The sequence below is a fragment of the Acipenser ruthenus genome, chromosome 1 (genome assembly GCF_902713425.1).
Source record: "Acipenser ruthenus chromosome 1, fAciRut3.2 maternal haplotype, whole genome shotgun sequence".
Taxonomy (NCBI): domain Eukaryota; kingdom Metazoa; phylum Chordata; class Actinopteri; order Acipenseriformes; family Acipenseridae; genus Acipenser; species Acipenser ruthenus.
The window spans coordinates 8,257,978-8,284,600 of record NC_081189.1 but is presented as its reverse complement, the minus strand read 5'-3'; the positions used below and the strand labels follow the sequence as shown (position 1 = coordinate 8,284,600).

At 37.1% G+C, this 26,623-nt stretch overlaps 2 protein-coding genes across 2 annotated transcripts in view; both read left to right on the top strand.

The window, feature by feature from the left end:
- Positions 1–14,461, top strand: part of LOC117403656 (ankyrin repeat domain-containing protein 31-like) — a 37,607-nt gene extending 23,146 nt beyond the window's left edge. The window contains exons 16-25 of the mRNA XM_058992171.1: positions 1,521–1,688; positions 2,455–2,597; positions 3,139–3,298; positions 5,631–5,743; positions 7,959–8,046; positions 8,847–8,943; positions 10,653–11,715; positions 12,828–12,968; positions 13,385–13,517; positions 14,091–14,461. Coding sequence (XP_058848154.1) covers positions 1,521–1,688; positions 2,455–2,597; positions 3,139–3,298; positions 5,631–5,743; positions 7,959–8,046; positions 8,847–8,943; positions 10,653–11,715; positions 12,828–12,968; positions 13,385–13,517; positions 14,091–14,230 — 2,246 coding nt within the window. The 3' untranslated portion in view covers positions 14,231–14,461. The remainder of the gene's footprint in view (positions 1–1,520; positions 1,689–2,454; positions 2,598–3,138; positions 3,299–5,630; positions 5,744–7,958; positions 8,047–8,846; positions 8,944–10,652; positions 11,716–12,827; positions 12,969–13,384; positions 13,518–14,090) is intronic.
- Positions 14,462–16,501: 2,040 nt separating this feature from the next.
- Positions 16,502–23,309, top strand: LOC117403537 (beta-1,3-galactosyl-O-glycosyl-glycoprotein beta-1,6-N-acetylglucosaminyltransferase 4-like). The gene is made up of 2 exons (XM_034005710.3): positions 16,502–16,634; positions 18,586–23,309. Exon 2 carries the CDS (start codon positions 18,587–18,589, stop codon positions 19,862–19,864), a length of 1,278 nt encoding a protein of 425 aa, XP_033861601.3. The 5' UTR covers positions 16,502–16,634; position 18,586; the 3' UTR covers positions 19,865–23,309.
- Positions 23,310–26,623: the final 3,314 nt, after the last annotated feature.

Genomic DNA, 26,623 nt, shown 5'->3' with positions numbered 1-26,623 from the left:
AGATGGAAGCAATCTATCTCCATGTGCGTAATTGAGGTTGTATCTTTGTAAGCATATTTATTTGATGTTTTATTTTTTACTAAAATTGAGGGTGGGAAATTTGGGCTGTGTCCTAAATTCAAAGTAATGCGGTTTTTTCATTCATGTATTATGTACAGTGAATACTGGTCATGGTGACATACGTTATCACAGTGGTGACACCTCACCACTTATTTTGTCTTGATATTTAAAAATCCTGTGACGGGAGCTTGTAAGAATTCTCAAATCCGCAGCCGCACCTAGCCGAATATCTCAAACCATTTCAGCTAGCAACTTCATATTTTCTGTGTTAAGGATACTACTTGATAACTAACGACACCATTCACTTTGACCTTTGACACTTTGTCCAGCTGTTGAGCATCGCCACTATTGGTCACCATTTTCTGTATTATGATTAGCTGTTCAAGTTTATTACACAGCCCAGTTACCTGCTTGACATAATGAAAGGCTGGTTTCAACCCACAGATTACTCAACACTAGATAAACAAGTGTCTGGGCATTTATTTTTGTTAAGTGAATTCCATTATTAATGACTTAAGTCACCAAGGATTGTAAAAACATACATCAGAATGAGCAGAGCTGCATTTGTTCAAAGTCCCTCATTGTCCTCATAGGCTACTACAGATTGTGTAAGCTATCCACCAACCAGTATCAGCTGCAGAATACAACATTTTCTGTCTAAAGTCACATTCAAATGGACAGCTCCCCCAAACCCCTTATAAAAATCCCTGGTGGTGGGGATGTATGTTACTGTATATAGCTATATAGAGAATCCCTCACCCAGTCTTGGAAATCTGTCTGGGTACGCTAATGAAGGCTCCATCTTCAGAACAGCACACTGAAATGTGTTACAATAACTTATTTCACATGCTGTGAATGTAGGTCATGGTGATCTGACCTACTTCTTCACAATACTGACATTTGTAATATGTTGTTTGTATCCTTGGCAGGGCATATTTATGTAGCTCATTTACCTTGTCTTTATTGAAAAGGCTTACTCTTATGGCCATTTATATATTTGTATATACTATGTGAAGATGTTCATACAGTATGTTCAATCTTTGTAAAAAAAAAAAGAAATCTAGTACAAGCGTTTTGGTCATTATGTTGTCCACATGATTACTTTTAAAGCCTTAGACATAATTTAATGTGGAATAATGTTCTTTGTTTAGACTTATGAATTAAATCAAATGTGTAAAATGTTTGAAAAAGGCAGCAGATGTGTTATTCTTAATTTCAAAAGTATAATGAAATCAGTTCCAGTACTGCTAGAGGAATGATATCAGAAGCCATAAAATATTGTGACTCAACAATAGCCCATGTCTGTATTTACCTGCATTGTTATATTTTACTGAATATGTTTCATTATTCACATTAAGAAAACCATTGTTTAATAAGTTTTGTATGCTTTTATAAGTTTGATATTATCACATATAAGGGTTCACAGAGATGTTTTCCTTTTTTCCCTTCATCTTACTCAGGAGCCAGCAAACAGTTCCCAGCTTCTTTACCTGTGCCCATCAGCAGTGTTCACAAGAGAAATTCAATGGGAGAAACTCGACTGCACCTGGCTGCCAAGAAGGGGGACTTGTCTTTGACTAGATCCTTAATAGAGGCTGGAGTGAAGGTTAACCAAGCAGATTATGCAGGTTGGTATGTTTATTGTTTTATATGAAAAGCTGAGTGTTACTGCAGTAAACAGTGGTGCTGTATATGCGAGATAGTGTGAGCAGATCTTGAGATGACATTAATTAATCCATCTTAGTTTAAAAAAAAAAAAAAAAGCGCCAAGTAAACAAACGTTGTGAATAGTGCGTCTATCAGTGTAATAATTATACAATGATGAAGGCATTAGTGAAACATTTTAGATATGGCCTCTGTTAACTTGGGTTAATGAAGGCTTTCTCTACATAACAGCTTGCTCAAATGTGATTAAACATTTAGTGGACATGTGCTACTTCAAGATACAGGAGCATTGCTTGCGTTACATGAAGTAGTTAGTTTAGGTATGACTGTGTGGCAGGAGACAGAGGGTTGACAAAGAAGACTCAAATAGCAGACTAAAAGGTAGTGGTTAGGGCTCTGGACTCTTGACCGGAGGGTCATGGGTTCAATCCCCGGTGGGGACACTGCTGCTGTACCCTTGAGCAAGGTACTTTACCTAGATTGCTCAAGTAAAAAAAAAAAAAAAAAACAACTGTATAAATGGGTAATTGTATGTAAAAATAATGTGATATCTTGTAAGTCGCCCTGGATAAGGGCATCTGCTAAGAAATAAATTATTATTAGATATAATAATAAAGATAGGATTTTTTTTTTTTTTTTTAAACATACATTTATATTGTCAAATGTCTATTATAACATATTGCAGAAATGTGCATTTTAATCTTTGTATATATTTGTATTAATTACTAGGGTGGACAGCTCTGCATGAAGCAAGTTTCAGGGGATTTACGGCTGTGATGAAGGAACTACTGAAAGCTGGAGCCGATGTTAACATAAGAGGGCTAGAGGGTGTCTTACCGATACATGATGCAGTTTCCGCCTGTCACTATGAGGTGCTAAAAGCCTTGTATAGTACAACATGTTGCATAACTTGAAGAGCTGGTAGATGGTGTTCAGTTTCTAATCTACACCACTGCCCTGTAAGTCTTTGACATAGCTGCTATTTTTCTTTACAGTATATTCTAAATACTGTAATTGCCCGTTTATTGCAAAGCCAGTGGTTGCTTATAACACAGGTTGATTAAAACATAACGCTCACACCTTTTAAATGCGCAGTACAATGTTCCCATTCAGATTAAAATGGTGAAAACCTTGCAGTATAGGAAATACGAGGTTGAGAGGTTCTGATGCCACGACCAAGAATCGTTAGAAATTATAGTCAAAGACATATGAGCCAAGTTCAGTGCTTAACTTAATACAACCACTCTCATAGACACTTTCCAATAGTCAGAAATCCCAAACTGTAACAGGAAAGCCCCACCCTTGAAAGCGCTGGTTTTTTTATGGTAAGGGACGCAACACTTCAGCTACTGCCATCAAATTCCAACATGTGGTTCCTGCTCTTCTTCTGTTTTTCTCATTTGTTTTTATTAGGCCGTGAAGCTGCTTCTCCAGTATGGTGCTAATCCGCATGATAAGGATGGAGTTGGAAAATGTGCCCTGGACCAGGCCAAAGATGATAAGATCAAAGAACTGCTTCTGCCCTTCTCTGCTTCTTCGGCAATATATGTTGAGAAGTCTCCAATAGCAACTGGTATGCTTCTTTTCTGATTTATTTGGCATGCGAGTAAAATATAACACAAATGGTGATGTTATTTTAGCTGCACACCAAGTTAAGTAAAAAGTTGCAATACAAGGATAAATATAGTCTGTACTGCATTTTTCTGGTGGCTTTAAATTACATATAGCTACAAACACCGAATGTGAAAGTAAGTTTACCACATCAACGCACCATAAACCATGGATTCGAGTACCTGCAAATTGTGTGTCTCATTCCTTCATTTTCCACCGTACACTACAATAATTTGGCTTGTGGGCATTGTAAATCATTTTAGGAACAAAAATGCCATTATTCATTATAAGGCAAAACACAAACAACAAGGCCTCCTAATTATCAACCCAGACAACCACACTATAATAGGGTAGCACTGTGTAATTATATATATATATATATATATATATATATATATATATATATATATATATAGTGAAGAATTTCATTTGTTTTTTGGTTCATAGCTCTTTTTAATGCAGACCCAGACACAAAAGTGCAAGTTTTTAGGCACTTAAGTGCCATTTTTATTATTTACAGAAATTAAGAACTGAAAACAAAACAAAAACAAAAGCTAACTCCATTTTGGAGTGCTAACTAAACTTTTCTTCTCTTCTCTAACTACAAATCAGACAACTAAGCCATTTACAGATTACACAAAACCATTTCTAAACTCGACAAACAAAAAGAGTTACACACTACCTTTAGCCAGCCACACAGGTTTCTTCATCAATGACAGCCTCTCTTCACATAAACTGGAGACTATCTAGAAACAACTTTTTTCCTGGTTTAAATACCTGCCTTCTTATTACAGGCAGGTGGCATCAGTTAAACTATAAAACAGGTATCAATTAAATTAACTAAACTCATTACACCTGTGGCTGTGCAAACATATTTCTCTGGCAGGGACAGAAATGAACCCTATCCCTGCCAAACCCCAACACATTTCTTCCAGACAGGGATCCTGCCATGATAGATAGATAGATAGATAGACAGACAGACAGACAGACAGACAAACCTTCCGTATCTTTCTATGATGGTTGCAATCATTCTCTAATACTATGATTTTTAAAATTCGAATTGGCTGTCATCTTTCTTGTGTGCTTGTTTTTTTTCTTCTTCCTGGACTTCCTGGAAAAATTGTGAGATATTGTGACCATTCAACTGTTGACTCCACCTGCTTCCATTCATGCAAAACTGGAATCTATCAAAACAGACTTTAAAAAGCAATATATGCGATAACATTTTATTATTCAGGTCAACACAGGAAATTAAATTAAATTCGAGTACATTATTATTAGTTATTTCTTAGCAGACACCCTTATCCAGGGCGACTTACAATTGTTAAAAGATATCACATTTTACATACAATTACTTTATTTTTTACACATTATTTTTACATACAGTTACCCATTTATACAGTTGGGTTTTTACTGGAGCAATCTAGGTAAAGTACCTTGCTCAAGGGTACAGCAACAGTGTCCCCCTCCTGGGATTGAACCCACGACCCTCCGGTCAAGAGTCCAGAGCCCCTAACCACTACTCCACACTGCTGCCCTTATAGTGATTAAAAATGGCTAACAAAAGATGTGACTACCCGAATACACAAACAACAACGTGACACATTGCTGAGAAAAGATGAACAAAGATGTCACTGCCCGAATACACAAGCAGCAACATGATTTACTGCCGAGAAAAGACGAACCGAAAGGTTACTGCCTGATCTCGAATCATCCATGACATACAGGCAGCCATTTTCAAAGAAGCGTCATTAGCTTCATGAGGAATTCAAAGAGAAGCTTTTACAATTTCTGCATTTCTAACAAAATGACAGACAGGCTTAGACAGATCGGAAATGCGGATAAGACCCCCGTATTTTTCGACATGCCAGGCAATACCACAGTTCATAAATTGGGAGAAAAACAGGTGTGGGTAATGAGATGCAGCACATAACTAATGCTCTGTCTGATAGCAGACGGCCGCAACCTGCATCCATATGCGTAATTGAGGTTGTATCTTTGTAAATGCATATTTGATGTTTTATTTTTTCCTCAAATTGAGGGTGGGATATTTGGGCTCCATCTTAAATTCGAGGGCGTCTTAAATTCGAAGGAATACGGTATATATTAACTTAAAAATGTCAACTATAAAAAAACAGATGCAGTTTATTTTTACCTTAAACCTTGCTGGTAAAACTGTTTTAATTAAAAAATAGCAGCTATAGCACTGCCTATGAGTAACAGCAGACATGGACAAACACAACAATTTGGTATCCAGCCAATACTGCTGAATTAATAACTTTGTTTCATTTAAGTCTTAGAAACTGAAACAAGGGTGAGAAAGGCACCTGTGAAATGTGTCTGTTGTAAAAGTGATAAGAAGCCCCATAGAACTCAATTTGTGAAGGATGGAGATAGCCACTGTACAGTAAGTGCTTTTACCCACAGATATTCTTTAACACCCAGCAAGGGGAACTGACACAACTTCAACTGCTTATATCTCATAACCCGTGTGGTGCAACTTCTTACAGTACCGTCACTGTCAGTGTTTAGTGGATGCTGTCTTAGTGTGTATTGAACAGTTTCTTGTCTTTTCTTCCTGTTAATCAGTCATCCAACACTTTTTTAACCCTTGGGCCATTAATTGCTGTAAATAGGAGCATTAAAAAGTGACTGACTGAAACTGAATTCTGATCCTAAGCTTTACCAACTTCCAAACTTTATTTCATATAAACCTACAATAAAGGCTTTCAACCAAAACTTCATTCAAATGCGCACACACACACACACACACACACACACATATATATATATATATATATATATATATATATGTATATATGTGTGTGTGTGTGTGTGTGTGCTTTTTACAGTGCCTTGCGAAAGTATTCGGCCCCCTTGAACTTTGCAACCTTTTGCCACATTTCAGGCTTCAAACATAAAGATATGAAACTGTAATTTTTTGTGAAGAATCAACAACAAGTGGGACACAATCATGAAGTGGAACGAAATTTATTGGATATTTCAAACTTTTTTAACAAATAAAAAACTGAAAAATTGGGCGTGCAAAATTATTCAGCCCCTTTACTTTCAGTGCAGCAAACTCTCTCCAGAAGTTCAGTGAGGATCTCTGAATGATCCAATGTTGACTTAAATGACTAATGATGATAAATAGAATCCACCTGTGTGTAATCAAGTCTCCGTATAAATGCACCTGCACTGTGATAGTCTCAGAGGTCCGTTTAAAGCGCAGAGAGCATCATGAAGAACAAGGAACACACCAGGCAGGTCCGAGATACTGTTGTGGAGAAGTTTAAAGCCGGATTTGGATACAAAAAGATTTCCCAAGCTTTAAACATCCCAAGGAGCACTGTGCAAGCGATAATATTGAAATGGAAGGAGTATCAGACCACTGCAAATCTACCAAGACCTGGCCGTCCCTCTAAACTTTCAGCTCATACAAGGAGAAGACTGATCAGAGATGCAGCCAAGAGGCCCATGATCACTCTGGATGAACTGCAGAGATCTACAGCTGAGGTGGGAGACTCTGTCCATAGGACAACAATCAGTCGTATACTGCACAAATCTGGCCTTTATGGAAGAGTGGCAAGAAGAAAGCCATTTCTTAAAGATATCCATAAAAAGTGTCGTTTACAGTTTGCCACAAGCCATCTGGGAGACACACCAAACATGTGGAAGAAGGTGCTCTGGTCAGATGAAACCAAAATCGAACTTTTTGGCAACAATGCAAAACGTTATGTTTGGCGTAAAAGCAACACAGCTCATCACCCTGAACACACCATCCCCACTGTCAAACATGGTGGTGGCAGCATCATGGTTTGGGCCTGCTTTTCTTCAGCAGGGACAGGGAAGATGGTTAAAATTGATGGGAAGATGGATGGAGCCAAATACAGGACCATTCTGGAAGAAAACCTGATGGAGTCTGCAAAAGACCTGAGACTGGGACGGAGATTTGTCTTCCAACAAGACAATGATCCAAAACATAAAGCAAAATCTACAATGGAATGGTTCACAAATAAACATATCCAGGTGTTAGAATGGCCAAGTCAAAGTCCAGACCTGAATCCAATCGAGAATCTGTGGAAAGAACTGAAAACTGCTGTTCACAAATGCTCTCCATCCAACCTCACTGAGCTCGAGCTGTTTTGCAAGGAGGAATGGGCAAAAATTTCAGTCTCTCGATGTGCAAAACTGATAGAGACATACCCCAAGCGACTTACAGCTGTAATCGCAGCAAAAGGTGGCGCTACAAAGTATTAACTTAAGGGGGCTGAATAATTTTGCACGCCCAATTTTTCAGTTTTTTATTTGTTAAAAAAGTTTGAAATATCCAATAAATTTCGTTCCACTTCATGATTGTGTCCCACTTGTTGTTGATTCTTCACAAAAAATTACAGTTTCATATCTTTATGTTTGAAGCCTGAAATGTGGCAAAAGGTCGCAAAGTTCAAGGGGGCCGAATACTTTCGCAAGGCACTGTATTTATTTATATATATATATATATATATATATATATATATATATATATATATATATATATATATATATATATATATATATATATAAATAAATCATATTTAAGTGTTAATGTTTTATTTATGTAATATTTTTGCTGTTCACAGGATGAAACCATTACAACACTTTTAGATGATGTAGAAGACAAACAGAAGAAAATGTCACAATGGGAATTTAAGGAACTGGAAGATACAGGTATATATATATCTATATATATATATATATCTATATATATATATATATATATATATATATAGATAGATATATAGATATATATATATAGAAAATTATATATATATATATATATATATATATATATATATATATTGCTGTAAAATATTTTATAAATTAAGAAAGGTTCTCACTTTGCCATTAGCCTGGCTCTTTTATCTACAGTAACTACTGGGACTTTGAGTGCATTAATGAAAACTCTGGAAAAATGTAAGTTACTTCAAATGGCTGCCATATTGGGGTGATGTGACTTTTTGGTTTCCAGACAATAAAGACCTATAGTAATTATTCAAGATACTAGCATCATACTCAGCACACAACTGAATTCTGTGATTCTCTCAGTTTGATTGTGGGTATCATGAAAGAAGAACTAACCATTTAGTGGCAGTTGTTTTACACAGCTGCCATCACCACACTGTCAAAGCCTCATATATTCATATTTGCTAACTGACAGTGGCATTGAGTTCTAACCTAATGGGTTGCCAAATTGAGGTCATGACTTTTTCTCTATAAAGTTTCTGCTGTAGAGTGCACTTTGAGTAATTGTCTTTTATGTTTGTATATATGTGTATTCACTTGTACAGTAAAATATAATGGGTCTTTGTCCCATTATTTTAACGTCTGGCCATATTTGTAGTTCACAAAAACACAAATTTCGAGTTTGTTTTCACTATAACATAAGCTAATTTTAGGTAACGGATTTATGTGTGTATTTTATATAACAATATTCTTTAATATGTTCTTAAATTATTTTGTTGGTGTAGGCAAGTACCGTGAACAATTTTTGCAGATGCAAGTTGTTCTAAATGAAGTGCTTATCAAGCAAAAAGCAGAAAAGGATGATCTTGCAAAAAAGTACAGGTAAAGGATAAGTCCAAGCCACCTACTGTTTCTAAATATGGACAGTACTGTAAAATACCAATATAACTATGATTCCTGTTAACCTTGTATCTTTTCTAGATCTTTTGTAGATTTGAATAGCTAAAAATGAGACCTGCAGGTGAACAATATGCAAAAAGAACTGCCATTTACATACAGACTCCAAAACATATTTGCAAATATTTACACACTGCCAAACTGAATATTGTATAACAACCTCTAAAAGTGTTTTAGAGACAGGTGGCCCTTATATACAGTGCAGGTTATTTCAAATGAGAAATGTGTGTCTGCTGTACTTTAAAATCCTAACGGTTGTCACTATATACCGGTGTCTGTTCTATGAGAGGTGGCCTATATTAAAGTGTTTCACTGTGTGTCATGTTATGTTGTGAACCATACCATTTTCAAGATAGTTTTTACATAATTAAGGAGGGCATAATTAAGCACTTGTTTGCCAGCTTCAATGATTCTTTTTAAAATCAAACTAAGAAGAAATGTCACCTAATCACTTTTTTTTCAATAAAAATCCAGGCACTTAAAACAAGTAAAGACCAAAGCACTTGTCATATAATAGGTATAACAACATAAAGCATTGGGTGTACTTGGAGACAGCAGTCTACCTCACTATTATAACATCACACTTTTTTTTTTTTTGTATCAACAAAAAACTTGAATTTCCTCATACTCTCGATGTGTCTGGTTGTTACCATTTAAATACACACTGATAATCAATTGCATTACTATGGTACCACACTAGTTTCAGTGTTACACTGCATATGGGTCATACATATTTGTCCACAGTCAACATAATACTAACTAAACAGTTTGACAATTTAGAAATGCAGATGATAGATTGGGGGGAGTGGAATCCAGAAGTATCTTTAGTGATATCCTATGCAAACAAAAGCACCTTTATACTGATTTTAGCAATGCTAACGTTTCTTAGCAAATACATTTGACAAAACAACTTTGACGTGTGTCAAACAGTACATCTAATTAGGAAAACACAAACCTTAAAGAGAAAGGGTCAGAAATATAACAGTTATCTTAAAATATTCTTCTTGTTTAGATCACATCAGCTATCACAACCTTCTGACTTTTTTTTTTTTTTAAACTTAGAACTTTATGTCATCTAGCTAGGTACAGCTGGTACACACTCTGCCCCAAGTGGATCTAAGTAATACATCAGTAAGAAAAAACAAATAGATCAGATCTATTTGTTGGTGTTGTAGGGGGATAGGTTAATGGTTACACTGTACGTAATATATAACACGGTATATAATCTGCTTATCTGCATATTATCTGCTTAATATGAACACATTTCTGAGAGTCACATATGTACACATTAATTAAACTACTTATGAATAACTATATATGGAAATGCCTTGTATTTGAAATGCTGTGCATGTCTTGTAATTTGAGATAAAGCTCTCTCAGGTATAAATGATGACCCAAGCCAGCATCTGGGGCTCAGGTGTACATCCTACTGAGACCAGAGCTAGCTGCTCTGTTTGTATTTTATTATTACAATAAATTATACTTTTTTTTTTTTACTACCTTTACACATTAGTGGTGTGTGTTTTCTTAGTGTACCACCTGTACTTAGATGACATTTTGAGAACTGTATAGAGGCCACATGGGTATGAAATGACAAGTTGCTCTTTTATCATTGTTATTATTTATTTTTGTAGGATATCATCAGATTCATTCAAGCAAGGAATTTTAAGACAGCGTCTGACATCACTGGCCAACCGACAAAAAAGGCTTTTAAAGGTGCTGCAGAAACAGGATGAACTAAAGCAGAACATACAGACCCAAAGAAACACCCTTTTTAATATGCAGAGCAACATAACCCAAACCATACGCTTAACCCAAGCCAGTGAAAATGCAACTGTAACAGATATTACTGCCGGCTGCCACCAAGATCCTATTGTATTGAAAGGAAGAGTGGAGGGAGCAAGGAGTCTTGTAGAGGTTGCCTCTGAGGAGACTGCTTCTACAAGCACAGCCTCTAGTCCTCATCAGGACAGGACGCACATCCTGGAGGGCCATTGCTTTTCAATGCCATCTAGCCCAGACTCTGGATCACAGGCCTCAAGTGAGTTAGCAGAAACCTTATCTTCAGCAAGCAGTGAAACAGCTACTCATGGAATAAAATCATACCATGCAACTGATTGTGACATTGCTGGGTCTGAACCCAGCTGCATATCAAGACCACCGTTTTCTGCTGATTTTATCAGTAGACACTTACAAATTGAGCACTCATACCCCAAATTCAATTCTCAGACAATTTTGTCTGAACATATCACAAGCTCATCTGATCAGAAAAAAAATAAAAGTATCAATAACAACCAATACAGACCAAATATACAAACAACCCTACAAAATACAAAGGAAGACAACAGTAACATTCATGATATGCCTCTGTCCAGTTATTCTCAGGAGAAAGCTCAAGCAGGCTTAATTTGTCAAGGAGGTAGTCAACAAAGCAGACCACAGTCCAGCACAGCAGTTCCAGTTGTACTACAAACTGCTACTGAGAATAATATTAGTCAGAAAAGCACTGCACATATACAAGTTATTCAGTCTTTAGTCCAGGATCAGGGTGCTAGCAAGAGTAACACCAGTCAACCAGATACCCCGCTACAGCAAGGAGACACAGAGGAAGAAAAAAGGAAAAAACAACAGTTAATTCATCTTATCAGACTCGGAGTCATCAAGCCTGGGGAAGACGTTTTACAAGTTAACCTACAGGTAATTCTGTAGGCAAAAATGCACTTGTTATTTTTGTTGGGGGGGGGGGGGGGGAGTCTTTCATTTTTATAAAACTGAATAAGGAATGCTATGGAACACCATTTGTGAGTCTCATCTGTAAGGGGGATAGGTAGCTAGATGTGTATGACTAGATTTAATATTCTAATCATTAAGGAATTTAACAATTAGTAATTTTTACAGTATATAAATCCTTCATAATGTCATCCGTTGAAAATAACATCAGATTTATATGCTATAACAAATGCAGTGCTCCCTCGCTATAATGCGGTTCTCTGGGGACACACAATATGACCATTATAACCAAAGATCATGATAAAACGGGGAGGGGGTGGGGGGCGTTGCAGGCTTAGTACATTAAAGAAGTTGTGTTGTATTTCCAGAGATACAGGGACTCTTATTAAAATTAGTTGTAATTTGCAATTACAGTTCTCAGTTTGCTGAAGTAGATGTGTATCTGTAGACTTTGGGTTCATCAAAACATCATACAACCTGGTGGTTGTGCAATTCTCCACTTAATGTTATAACCATGCACAATAGGGAAACACATATTTTTGGATTCAAGCCTCTCATATACATCCTCTGTAATACTTCGATTAAACCATTAATATAGAATCAAAAAAACATTCCTAACTTGAGTTTTACAAATACAGTGTTTTCATTGTATTCGTGCTGTACATGTAAAGCCTGGAACAAGATAAGATTACTATGAGTCTGTCACCGGACTGAGCAGGAAAAAACAACTGCCAGAGTTGCAGTTCAAGCAGGCATCCACATATCATAGAGCAGTTGCATTCTGAGTAACAAATCATACACAACCTGTTGCACAGTTACCTAGTTTTATTGATGATTCAATGAAAAAACTAATTGGTTTAAATATGTTACTCTGGTGAAAACCAAGGACCTTGACAATCAATTAAGGAGGAATATCTACTATAAAATTGCAAATGTGATTATACAGTACCTTACTGTAGTTGGAAATATTATGTTTTTTCATGTAGATTTCAGTGTTGTATTTTTGTCTTATGTTTTTATCTAATGACTATAGCGCTTCCATGATTTGTTTCATGTATATGTACATCTTTGATTTTTAGGGCTCTTGTTATAAAGCTGCACTTCTGAATGATGGAAGCATTAAGGTTGGCAATGGAAGTGTCTTTCACAGTCCTGTGCAATGGATTAAAACACTTTTTGGCAATGACATCCCTTTCAGCTCAACATTTGCATGGAGCAAGGTACAGATATAAATACAATCTTATGACAGTGTTACCTTTGAACTCTGCTGACCCGCTTCTGCTTTCCTCATAAAACTGAATGCCAGCACATTACAACTTTTTTTTTTCAGTTTTATAAACTGTTTGCTGTACACTTTGTAGTCGAGAAGCAGTGGTTCCATAAATATTAAAATTAAACAAGAGAAGAGATTAAATACTTGCTTATTGACAGGGCGTTTTGGCAAAAGGTTATGCTTTTAAAGAAGTGATAAAAATATATAGTCTAAAATGAGCAGTGACATCATAGTTTACTGAAAAAGGTTGTTGTAACCTTAACCAGCATGTTCTTTTTTTTAATTATTTGTAAACTAATATTTTGACTTTACTGGTGGCTTGTGTGTTCGGTAATGACCTGGTTTCTGGGTGTCTTTTTTCAGGTTACTTACAAAGGAAAGGAACTATCAAAGTATTTTAGTATTGTAGATCCAGTGATTACAACAGAAAAGGCTCTTCCATCCTTACAGCCAAAAACAATGTCGGCACCTTTGCCTAAACCAGCTGTCTGTGCAGGTCGGTACAGATGCAGCTTGCCAAAGTGCAACATAAGTGTTTCTCCATTATAAATCTACTATTTTAACTGTTAATATCTCATAAAACTAATTTAAATGCCAACTTGATATTTTTTTTATGCCAACTCTGGCAAATTCAAATGTTCCCCTTCCCCTTGCATCTCTACCTAAAGTAGCCCTAAACATCATTCTTTAGAAAGTAGCCTACCTTTCTTTGACACCCTGATTTTTCTCAAGCTAGCCCACGATTAGTTTAAATCCATCTGAAATAAATCTTGAACAGTGTAGTAATTCCATTACACAAACTCGCTTCTAGTTTATGCTTCTTTAATGATAGTTGATAGATACATATTTACCATGGCCAGGATTGTGCTGTGTTTGATATTGCTGTAGCCATTATAATTAACATGATTATTTGCTATTATTTTCTAACAAAACAAAGACCGTTTCAGGCTCATTAACACTGAAGCAAGTGCACTCAATTTATGGTCATCTGTATGCAACGTAATTATTTACTTTACCAGATTAATTGATTGAATAAGTGCAGCTAAAATAACTGCCTTTTTTTCAACAGAAACAGCTTTTCAGACGAACACCAGCAATTTCCTGAAACTTAATGAGATTCTCTTAATAAGTAATGATGAGTTCCTCCCATGCCACATTATGGATCAACATTGGATTCTCTTTATGGAATGTGAGGACTTTGCTTTCTAACAGAGTTCATTTCATTTCCGCTTAAGTGGTTGATTGTAAGAATACAGTGGAGGGGGTTGTTTATGTTTAGTTACATTTTGCATTGCCTGGAGACTGTACATTGAACTCTATTTTGTATAATTATCAAAGAGCCATGTAGGTTTTCGGGCAGTCAAGCTTGTTTGCAAGAATTTCAGTTTTTATCTGTGTAAAAAACATAGCTATTGCTATTAAAATATATTTAAACATTTAGTGTGTGAGTGTTTTTAAAATTATTCTAATGGATACAGTACATAGACATGCAGTGGTTCACTTGTCAATTGGGGAATTTCATAAGGGCATGAAATAACGCCATAGGGTACAGTAGTAGCTTCCAACAGAACATAAATGTCCATAGATACAGACCATAGCGTCTTACAAAGTATTAGTTTACTTACTTGATGGACAGAGAGGTCAAAGGGTAAAAAGGAAACTAAAGCATGTGAGAAGTGACTAAACCTGGTCATATATTAAATAGTTCAGCTATTGCATTATAGTTTAATGCTGCAGAGGGGGTTAACTGGTTTAGGCTGCAATGTAATGTCAAAGCCCTCAGTTTTAAACTCAATGTATTAAATTACTTCCAGTTTCTTTCAGGACATTGTGGGTAAGTGTTCTTATACATTGCAAATCATTTGGGCTCCTAGACTACATGTGGATTAATGGTGATGCAACACAGCAAACAAAGACAAAAAGTGTTGTGGTATGCTTACTGTACATGTTACTATATGGAACAAAGTATAGTGCCAGTTTGACCTGTCGTATGTGTATTTGTCTTATGTAATTTGCTGTAGGAAAGACCTACTTATCTACTCTGACACAGTCTGCTCTCGATAAGACCCACTTGTCTCCATGGAGGTTGATGTCACTCTGGCAGAATTCTTCTTGGATGTATAAAGATTATTTCAATGTGATCATGATCGACCAAAGTCTAGTTTTGAATGTCTATGGGATGAATTTTGCCAGGGAAGCAAACAAAATTGAATTATCAACTGAAAGCAAAATGTTTCAGGGAAATGGCAGGAAACGGAATAACAGGTTTGCAATACAGTGTTCTGATAGCAAGTTTGGTTTTATATCTTGGTATATGTTCTTCTTTCTGAGTTCATTAACATTCCTATTGTAATCTAGAGCAAACATATTGTATGTGTTAGAAGTCACGCCCAAATATTTTTATACTAACCACAGGTTTTAAGATTATGGTGTCCAAATAATATATTACACCAATGTTCTGGCAGTTTTTCCAACCCATTATTTTTTCTCAACCTTGTTTTGTAGCATAATGCACTACCTTTGCACATGTCGTCTTTGCCTGTTATATATTAACTGGACATTAGATAAGGAGTATGGCGTAATTAATAACTTACAGATACTCTTCTGTTACCTAGTAATTACTATGCTAAATGTTTGTAGTATAATGCAGTGGTTCTCAAACTGGGGTCCATGGAAATTCTAGAAGCTTGTCTTTTGTAAAAACAACATACATATTTAATGTACAGCTACATGGGCATTCACTGGAGTGGCGAGAGACAGGCTGTGTGACACAGGCTCATTTTTACACACCTGCTTCCACTGCAGTACAGCTTTTCTTTAACATTTGTCAAACAAAAAAGGTTTCAGAACTTATTACAGTATTTACTGTAACCACTACAAAAAAACTATCCTGTAGTAATGTGAAACTAGTAGCTGTCTGGATATATATTTAACATGATGTTCTCAATAAGCTTTCTTCATTGCCATTTCCTACCACCATTCAAACAATATAAGACAAAAGAGTGTGGAAGTTACTGGCAGGGAGGCACATTTTGATGTTTAAACTGCTCATAGGGAATTATCTTATAATCGTACTGGATTTGTCTTAACTAATGACTACAGATATAAAAGCCAGGGAAAACCCTGCCTATGCAACTTACCCTTCTGTATGAAACCTAAATTTCAAACCATGAGGTGAGGAGGAAGTGGAGTGGAATTGTAATTTACATTGCATTTAATTGTATAGATTACAAATATAGTGGTAACCATTGCCACACATTCAATTGTAGCTGTAAATTATACTGTTAACTGTTTAGCGTCGCACAAGCTAAACAAAGTATAAACGCTTTCTAGCCTACATGTATTGATCGTTATTGTTTTCTACAGGAGCAGGACTAAAATCAGCAGCTGTGTTAATTTCACATACTCTCTTGCCCCACCCATTCCGTGCGCGTCACCTCCTTCTATGTATAAAATGAACATACTGTAATATTTCTTCTTCGTCAGTCTTGATTCGGCAATCTTAATCGCCCTCGGAGAAAGTTTTTTGTCATTTGGATCTTAATGAACTGCACGAGTTACTTGAAATAGCGTTCTTCACTTTCGTATTCATACTGTGCCCGCTATAATAACTGTAAGTATTTTAACTTTATTTTCCTTTTCATGTGGATCAGTACTGATGCCGTTTTAGACGATGTACTGGTAGTTACATGAATCACGAAACGATGATTATTATTATATATAAAATTTAGAAAGTGTCATTTGGAAAAAAAAGCTGATATACCACAAATCAACGTGGTTATATTTCAGACTTAACTCTATTCAATGTTTAGAATAGAGATCTATTATATGTTTAAACATATTATCCAAATAGGTTTTACACGGCTGCATGCTACATGTTTTCAATATAGTTAAATAATAAAAGTATGCTAAATATTACGCTGATATAAAGTTTTTAGGCAAACTGTATTTACTCTTGTTATGGTAATAACTCAAAAGGCGTAAACGTCTCCGATAATAAAAAGAATAATAATAATAATAATAATAATAATAATAATAATAATAATAATAATAATAATAATAATAATAAAAGCGTTATACTAAAAAAGTATGTTTGTGTGTATTTGTGTTAGGAGCCACGGGAAGCAAGGCTGCTATACTGTATCGAACGGTACCGTTGTTGTCGGAGTGTAGGCAAGGTTGTGATGTGCTGCATAATGTGCTGCCATTCTGTATGAGGCACAGCACGGTGCTTTCCCGTGCTAGGGGGTGAGCGCAAAGCTGCAACATTCAAATAGAAAAACAAAGGACTGTTTTTACTCACACTTTTCCAAAGTCACTATAAAGATAAAGATAGCAGAACCATAATTAAAATGTCTTCCTAGAGTTAGTATCATAAAGTAAGGACAGGATTTTCCCAGAACTTTTGAAATGTATATCTTAGCAGCACAAAGCAGCAGCAAAAAGAAAAGCTGTAAACTCGTGTCAGAAAAAAACAACAAACTGTTTTAATTGACCACTTTGTAAAATGCATTTTTGCATTCATTACTTTGCAATGTATTTTACCAGGTTTGTAAAAAATGAAAGTGTACCATTCCCCATCTTGCAAAATAAAGCTTTAGTGGTTTGTATGGTGCAGTTGGGTACTGTTTTGTTTCTTTCACGTTCATGAGAACTGCATTTTTAATTACACACCTCATGCTTTCTTTCACATTCTGTCACATAACATCATTCTTGTCTGAAAAGCAAACAAATGCATTGCTTCTACCTTTGAAGAAGTGTGTAATTTATCATGAATTAATTCCATTAAGAAAGCCATTAGGAATGTATGGTATATTGCAATTGGAACCAAGTATACTGTACAGTTAAAACATTGTTTTATTAATGGTATTGGCACAAACCACTTGCTGGACTATGTGGCATTCTTAAGGGAAGCATTTAACAAGAAAATAGGCCAGTATAACAAGTAGAATGCATCAAATGCGTTAGACCTTAACATAAAATGCCACTTTTCTCCTTTAATTTAGATCCAGTTATTTTACCCTTGTTCCCTCACCACAGTAACTCCCCAGTTCATCTCAGGTCAGTGGGTGTCCTCTGCTCCCACCTTCAAGCCTATCACCTCTTTACAATAAGGAACTTGACAGCAGCTCACGCAAACTACCAGCCCTGCCTGGCCAGTAGGAGCTACTGTGAAAAGGTGGGGCACACTGTTTCCAGCCAGCAGAGTCAGGCATCGAGCCAACAGGCTTGACAGAGGCTGGCTCCAGCAAACTTGGGCACTCCTGAGAATCGATTCAGCACAGACTGAAAAGATAAGATCCGTATTTAGATTTTAGATTTCAGCTGTGCAGCTATTGCACTTGGGTATTTATGTGTCATGTTTATTGTTTCTTTAATTCTGTTATTTTATTGAAATAAAGACCGGACCGTTATTAACAACAGAAAACTTGCTATTCATAATTGTTGCTTATATATGATGCTACAGTAGAAAAAACAGAGTTTGTTAAAAAAAAAACAAGCAAACAAACATGTTGTTTAATGACATTTTTAGCCAACTCACTGGTGTTCTTTTTTTCTCACAGAATGAAGATAAAGCGATGTGCCTTTCAATATAAACTGTTTTTTATTGTGCTTTTAATTCTGGGAGTTTTAAAAATCCTTTCTGAAACTGTGTCACCGAAACGCTTTTTTGTGGAGCCTTATTGGAGGAGCTCCAGTTCTTTCAAATTCAGTGAATTAAATCAAAACGTCAACTGCACTGCCATCTATGATGCAGATCCAGTGGAGATCGGCAAGTCTCTGGAGATTAGAAGGAAAGTGATTATTGATTTGGAGGATGACGATGTCAGGGACATGACGGCTGACTGCCAAAGATATATTAAGTTGCGACAATATTCTGAGAAATCGGTTTCAGATGAAGAGCGCCAGTTTCCGTTGGCCTACTCTCTGGTTGTGCACAAACACTCAGGAATGTTTGAAAGACTCCTGCATACAATCTACATGCCTCAGAATGTCTACTGCATCCACTACGATCAGAAATCCTCCCAAAGCTTCAAAGCTGCTGTCCAAAATGTAGTCAAATGTTTCCCAAATGTCTTTATTGCATCCAGACTGGAATCGGTGCAGTACGCTCATATTTCAAGGCTTCAGGCCGATCTCAACTGTCTGTCAGACCTCCTCAGCTCCCCAGTCCAGTGGAAGTACGTCATCAATCTGTGCGGCCAGGACTTTCCACTCAAGCCCAACTTCGAGCTCATGTCGGAGTTAAAGAAACTGAATGGGGCCAACATGCTGGAATCAAGCAGACCTAGCAGCTTGAAAAAGCAACGCTTCACTTACCGCTATGAGCTTCGCGATGCACCTTACGAATACCAGAAGCTGCCTTTTAAAACCAAGGAGATCAAGGACCATCCACCCCACAACATCGAAATGTTTTGCGGAAGTGCCTACTTTGTCTTGAGCCGCAAGTTTATTCTGCACATTAATGGGAGCCAGTTAGTGAAAGACTTTTTGGCCTGGTCTGCGGACACGTATTCTCCTGATGAGCATTTCTGGGCTACCCTGGTGCGAGTCCCTGAGGTACCAGGGGAGATTCCAAGGTCCGATCCTGACTTCACAGACTTGAAGAGTAAGACACGACTTGTGAAGTGGAGCTACCTTGAGGGCACCCATTACCCTCCCTGCACTGGAACCCACATTCGCAGCATCTGTATCTACGGGGCAGCAGAACTTCATTGGCTCATTAATTTTGGCCATTGGTTTGCGAACAAGTTTGATCCTAAAGTAGACCCCGTTCTACTCAAATGTTTGGAAGAGAAAATTGAAGAAAAACAAGTGCATTGGGTAAACTTGACCAAGTGATGTGCATTTTGGTGGCAATGCAAACATGTTATTCAAATTCCCAAAGAGGAATTGTATATTTTTATGAACCTTGCTTTTTTGTGACGTCTTCAAGAAGGTAATTTGTGACACAGAGTTATTTTTTTAAGAAATTATTTTATATGCGTGATCGTGTTACCTTTATGCCTTTAAGTGTGCTGTTTACAGAACTGGTAAAAGCCAGAGTAATCTCTGAAGTATCACCATTTAAAAATGACAGTTTTAGAAATAATGCAAAAGTCTTTGAAATTTCTCTGTAACAATTTAACGTCTGCATCTTGCATACAATGGATGACTTTGTTCTGGCCAGCTCCGATGTATAAATGACTCTGTAGCTATGTTCATTTTTTTTTTACTGTACCGGTTTCATCATTGTTAAATTTCACAGAAAGTCTACAAGTCTTTTGTGGCCTATTGCTAATCAGACTGTTTTTCCCAGCTCCCTCTCTTTATCATGGAAGAAAGCCTGTTTTTTCTACGAGATTTGATTAGTAGGGAATCAAATGGCAGCTCACTGAAGTGAATGCTCAGGGTTAGAATCCCAGTCCTACGCTCAGTTCAGAGTTTCAAAAATCCCCACCATTTAAGTTCTATTATTTATCTATTATTTAAAATGATCAGGAGTCAGGAGTTTGAGAAGTTAAAACCAAGTTAAAAAACGTTTCCCCCCCTTTAGGTGCACAAGCAACTCCTGAGGCGCCAGTGACTGGGATAAGCACAGTCTTTACTATAGCATATCTAAACAATAGGAGCTGTGAAAGCCAGGCCTGGGAGCTGGACATGTTTGAGTTTCTATCTCTGATGTATATGTGAGCCAGTGAAACTCTGCCTGTCATTTATAATTCATAGAGCCTGCAGTAATTGCACTAAAATATGGAAAAGCCACAAACTGGGGAGAAAGAAATCAAGTATGATTTAAGAAAAAAAAAAAAAAGTACGTTCTGGGCAGATTGAAATTCATTTTTTATAACCTTTTGTTGCAAGTATGGCTTCCTCTGCATCATTTTTGCACATTGTCACTGGGCTTTGCAGAAATGAAAAACAGGTCTTCTCTGCTGTGCTTTGCTGGCAGTAACGAATGCTCTTATACAGTGTCCTTGCCCAGGGGAACAGTGTATACCGTAGCTAGGCAGTTTTAGGAACTAATGATTCCCTTTAAAGGTCAGGCAGGTGTTCACAGGCTCCCAGATCTGCTGGATTTATGCAGTAAATCAAAACAGTAGTCATGACAATCACTGCATGTATTTTCACTGACAATGCAAACAGAAGAAATTAACTTCTCAGTGATTTCATTTCTATACCTTTAAGATCAGCTTTGCAGTTACAAACAACTGATCTTTTGAAATGAATGGAAATAATATATTTTATATTAGTAGTATGAATGTACTGTATTTTCAGTGTAATGTGAAGACACTACAGCTGTACAACTTCATATCGGATTCCTTATGTGCTGAAGCTGCATTGAAGGTCTGGCAATACATAGTGTGCTGTACAGAAATGATCACAGTTTGCCAGTTAATCAAGTTTCCTTTGAAGAATGTTCAATGTTCTCTATAATGAAGCACTTACAGTCCTGAAGGAATTTACACAGGGAGAAAGGTTTCTTGTGAGTGAATACAAAGAAAACAGAATTCAAGTAACCTAAAAAAAGCCCACTGAATTGCACCTTAATAATGAATGAGGAAAGACATCTTGAAGCACATAATGATTGAATAATGAACCCGTATACACTACTGTGCGAGTACAATAAACGAAGCAGAGCAGATCTTCATGGCGCACTTGACAGCAGATCAATGGCTACATGAGAGGAGCAGATAGGGTTTTTTGTGAAGGTAGTGTGGAGAGATCCGGAAATAATCTCTATGACTTTAGTCTGCAGTATCAGAGCACACAGTTTGGGGAGGGGAAAGAGGGAGCATACACAAACTTTTAGAACAGAAGACTACTGTCTCCAAGTCAGCCAGTGGCTGCCAACAGAACTATCATGACATGGAACTCCAATATATATATAAAAAAACGAACACACCCAGCCACATTCTGGCTGAATATTACAAGTGGAAACAGTTCTCACTGAGGGTGAATAGAGGCATCCACTTTGTCCTGAGTCACTTCCTAATTGTTACAAAGTTATTTTAAAACCGCTGCATTGCAATAACGTTAGTTGGAAATCCCCATATACTCCCTGTGGTATTAAAAAAAAAACCAGTTGGCTGTGTTATTCAGAGACCAATGCAGTGCTCCATCTGGGCCTCCAGCCAAGATCTACAACTCAGCGCGACCAGGATTCAAACCACCTGACACTAACACAAGAGTGCCTTTACTGAAGGGTACACTGGGGACTCTGATGAGAAGATATGCAGTAAAGGATTTTACATTATGAAATGCCATCTTGGCCAAATTCTCACGGAAAAAAACATTTGAATGTACTGTTATTCGACTATACGCAATTAAAATATTTTTTTTATATTTATTATCTCCTTTATGTAGCTGTTTTTTAAAGAAAAAAGTAATGTTTTTTTTTTTTTACATTTCTACTTGGTAATGCCTTTTGAAAAAATATTTTTTGGTAATGATTTTATTAATTATGATTTTAAGTTTTTCTTTTTTATATAATCACAGTAGAACCTCTGAGTTCTGAACACCTTGGGAATGGAGGTTGATCGTAAGTCTGAAAAGACTGTAACTCTGAAAATGAGTTTTCAATGGTTTAATATGTACACCTGCTATCTACACCCTCAATCTGGAGAATGATACAAAGGCTAAATTTCAGTTACTATGGAAATTGGAACTGTAGCAAAAACACAGATTTAAACATCCAGGAAAACCCGGGTTAACGTAGCGCTTGCTTTTATTTTATTTTAAACAAAATGCATTCCTGCAGCTTGCTCAGACATTCGGCCTCCTTTGGCATGGAAAAGGAACTGCGCTTTGTTTAAAACTAAATGTTCCTTGTAAAATTGTCCGACTTGCTTTGAAATCTGCCTCACCTTTCTGGATGCATTTGTTGGTACAGTAATTGTGCCTTCTCCATGACCAGCACGCCGCTTATAGTAGCTCCTATGTGGTTGCATTGCACACATGGGTGAGTGACTGTAGTCAGTTTGTAAGTTTGGTGTTCCTAACTCTGAGGTTCTACCGTATGTAATTAAGGACTGTTTAGAGTCAATGAATTTGACCAAAAATCAAGAATGTTTACTTGAGTCTACAGAATATGCAATTTATACTAATTCTATGAGTTGTATTGTAAGGTTTGATGTCACTTTTATGCAAAAGCCACTTATTTGTCAAGCAAAGATAATAATGTATGCAATAAAATGTACTTTAATAATGTCATCACAAATACAAAACAAGGTTATTAATTTGTGCCTCTAAGCAGTATCATTGACCCTTTCTCACAAAGTTTGAATTTGAAGATTGATTAAAAAGACTCGATACGAATAAAACAGATTGTTGTTGGTTTCTTTATCAGCAGCAAGAACAGCGACATGCATTCAAAACTCTTTAAACAGACTAAATAAATCAATAAGCGCTACCTTCTTGACGCAGAGCCTAATTCTGTGAAGGAAAGACTCTTCTGTTTTTCTGGAATATGCTTTTATTCCAGGTGTTTGTACACTGGCAGGGGAAGCAACCCCCTCGTGTTGCATTTCTGAACCCCCTGCCAGCTTCAACAGCAGACTTCCAAAATGACATCACTCATATAGCCTAGCTCTACGGCTGGAGAAACATGAAGATGATGGCAAGGAAAGCAGTGTTTTGTGCAGCTTCCCAGTGTAACAGGGCATGTCAGGTTAGGCATGGCACACTACAGACAGCACAGAGACCCGTGGACGAGACAACAGGATATAAGCACTGCTTACCCGAGTGGTACTACACTTGGTTAAAGAGATCTCTGTTTGCAAGTCATGCTTTTAGGTATTGTCAAAGGTCATGCTGTTTTGCAGTTTTGAGGAAACATGCTAGAGCAAATGTGTTTTAATTGTAAAACTTGTTGCACTTGCTGCTCGTTTCACTTTCAGAATGAAACGGACCCGTAAACGTTCTTTCCTGTCATTAACCAGCTGCATCCCCTATTGAGCCAAATGCTTTGCAGCCAGCAACATGCTTTTGACCCCGCTGCAGTAAAAGGAAATGAAAATGTCCTGAGAGGAAAGCAAGGAAACAGAACTTTCCTTAGCAGAAACCGATATCATGTGTCTCTTTCAAAACAGGATATTTGAGACAGTATGTAACGAATGGACGTGCATGACAGATAAGAGCGTCTTAACCTCAATGCAAAAGCTGGGCTCGTCTGCATTCATAGCTTTAAGCTCAGCAGCTGGGGACAGAATCTGTAATGGCAGTGTATCACACAACACTGCCCGTTACACAATGTTGTGGTATTTATTTATCAAATACTCATTGTGAGTTGGATGGCTGTAGGGTGACGTCAGACCAGGGAAATGAAACCACAACACAGTAGTACTGGCAGAGCAAACTGAGACGCTACGGTGCTCAGTGCTTTATTAAATAATAAAACAAGATTTAAACAAAACACTTCTTCAAAACAAAAGGGCATGTTGGTCAAACGCATCATACACATGGGAGGGGTCATACCCATCATACACATGGGAGGGGTCATACCCATCATACACATGGGAGGGGTCATACCCATCATACACATGGGAGGGGTCATACCCATCATACACATGGGAGGGGTCATACCCATCATACACATGGGAGGGGTCATACCCATCATACACATGGGAGGGGTCATACCCATCATACACATGGGAGGGGTCATACCCATCATACACATGGGAGGGGTCACACCCATCATACACATGGGAGGGGTCACACCCATCATACACATGGGAGGGGTCATATGCAAAAAGCACTCATTATAGATGTATCCCCCCCAAACTCAACACCACATGACAGTAATAATAATAATAATAATAATAATAATAATAATAATAATAATAATAATAATAATAATAATAATAAACAACTTTATTTGTTGAGCGCCTTTCCTACCAAGAGGTTCAAGGCGCTTCACACAGACTTACAAAAAACAGTAATTACAAAAAAATATTGTAAAAAGAATAAGAAAATAAAAGACAATGTCATATAAAAAGATACGTAAAATAATATATATTTATAAAATGGGTTACCCTCAACAGCACTGATAATCACAAAGGATTTCTGATCATTTATGTTAATCACTTATTAACATACAGCCACTCACACACTGCCAACATCCCACACTTAGCCAATAACAGCAAACACTTGGATTACTCTATTTTTATTACCCTATACTAGGTTTTAAACCAGTTCTGAGCAACTTTTAACTTACAGAGACTAGGGTGTGTGAACGATGCAGGAGCTGCAGAGTCACTTACAACAACGTCTCACCCGAGAGGGGGAGCACAAGGAGGTTAAGTGACTTGCTCAGGGTCACACAATGAGTCAGTGGCTGAGGGGGATTTGAACCGGGGGCCTCCTGGTTACAAGCCCTTTTCATTAACCACTGGACCACACAGCTTCTTGTGTAAGTGATTCCAGTTTTGAACAGAGCTTTGTAATCTTTATGATGTCAGGCACACACACCCCACCCTCATGTTCAGGCAGTAATTTCAACTATGAGTGAAAACTTAAAACTATACATACCAATTACAGCTACAACTGGGGCTCTTGTGTACAGACCCTGCTTGAAGAACAGCAAGTGTTTTCTGTGATTACTGTAAATCAGGCTCTATTACATTGTTTGTTTAGTCAAATGTTTTATTAGGGTAAGATCATAAAGAGAACAGTAAGCCATACTTTCAAAGCATTTCATTGACTCCTATACTTTTGTCAAAGGGTAATATATTCATATTAGAAAGAAAGAATAAATGAGTAAGTTGGTGTGTTCCATGTTTATAACGCGAGCATGTGTTTTAAAACTGTAGTTAACCCTTTGAAAGCAAGCCTCTTGCATGGCTGGGTATGTCAGCAGTGCAGGTGAAAATCTCAAATCAGGGAGTCCACACAGCTCACCAACTTTCATTGAAAACATCATACAGGATGTAGTGTGCGGGACACGCAGCCTCACATGTTTTGGGTATAAACCCCTTCCCTCCCTCCTAGTTAATGTTATAGTAGGCGGGCCAAAACCTTAAAACATATTTTTGATGGAATGAATCACTCATGCTGATTCATTGCACACCAAGGCAGTGGTTCTCAAACTCTTTGGGCCGCACCCCCTTCCTCTCCTCTGTGGTACTTGCGGTAGGTGTCGGCATAAAGATTTGTTTTAAGTTAATATATACCGTATAATGGAACATTTGGGCTGGTATTAAATTCGGGGATTTTTTCACAGCACTTTTACAAAAAAGTCACAGTTTTGTATTTATACTTTTAATTCCAAAAACATTTAAATAAATGTTTACTTAATTAAATATGTCTCATTTACAGTAACTCGTTATACACTGTAACTGCAGCAACTTGGAGAACAACAAAGAAGGCCTTCTAATCAGTTACAGTATTTATCGTTCTTATATGGCCCTGTGGTGGGTTATGGAAGGAAGTGACGGAGACAGGCAGCCAGTGAGGTACAACCTGCGCACCAGCAAGGCAGGGCTGGGCAGGGTTTTATTAATATTCCGTATTGCACAAACAAAAATAAGAAACCCCCTTGAATACTAGCAATAGTAATCAAGGGTTGAAATAAAAACAGTAAATAGAACAGTCCCGCACTACACAGAGACGCAAAAGTTAAAA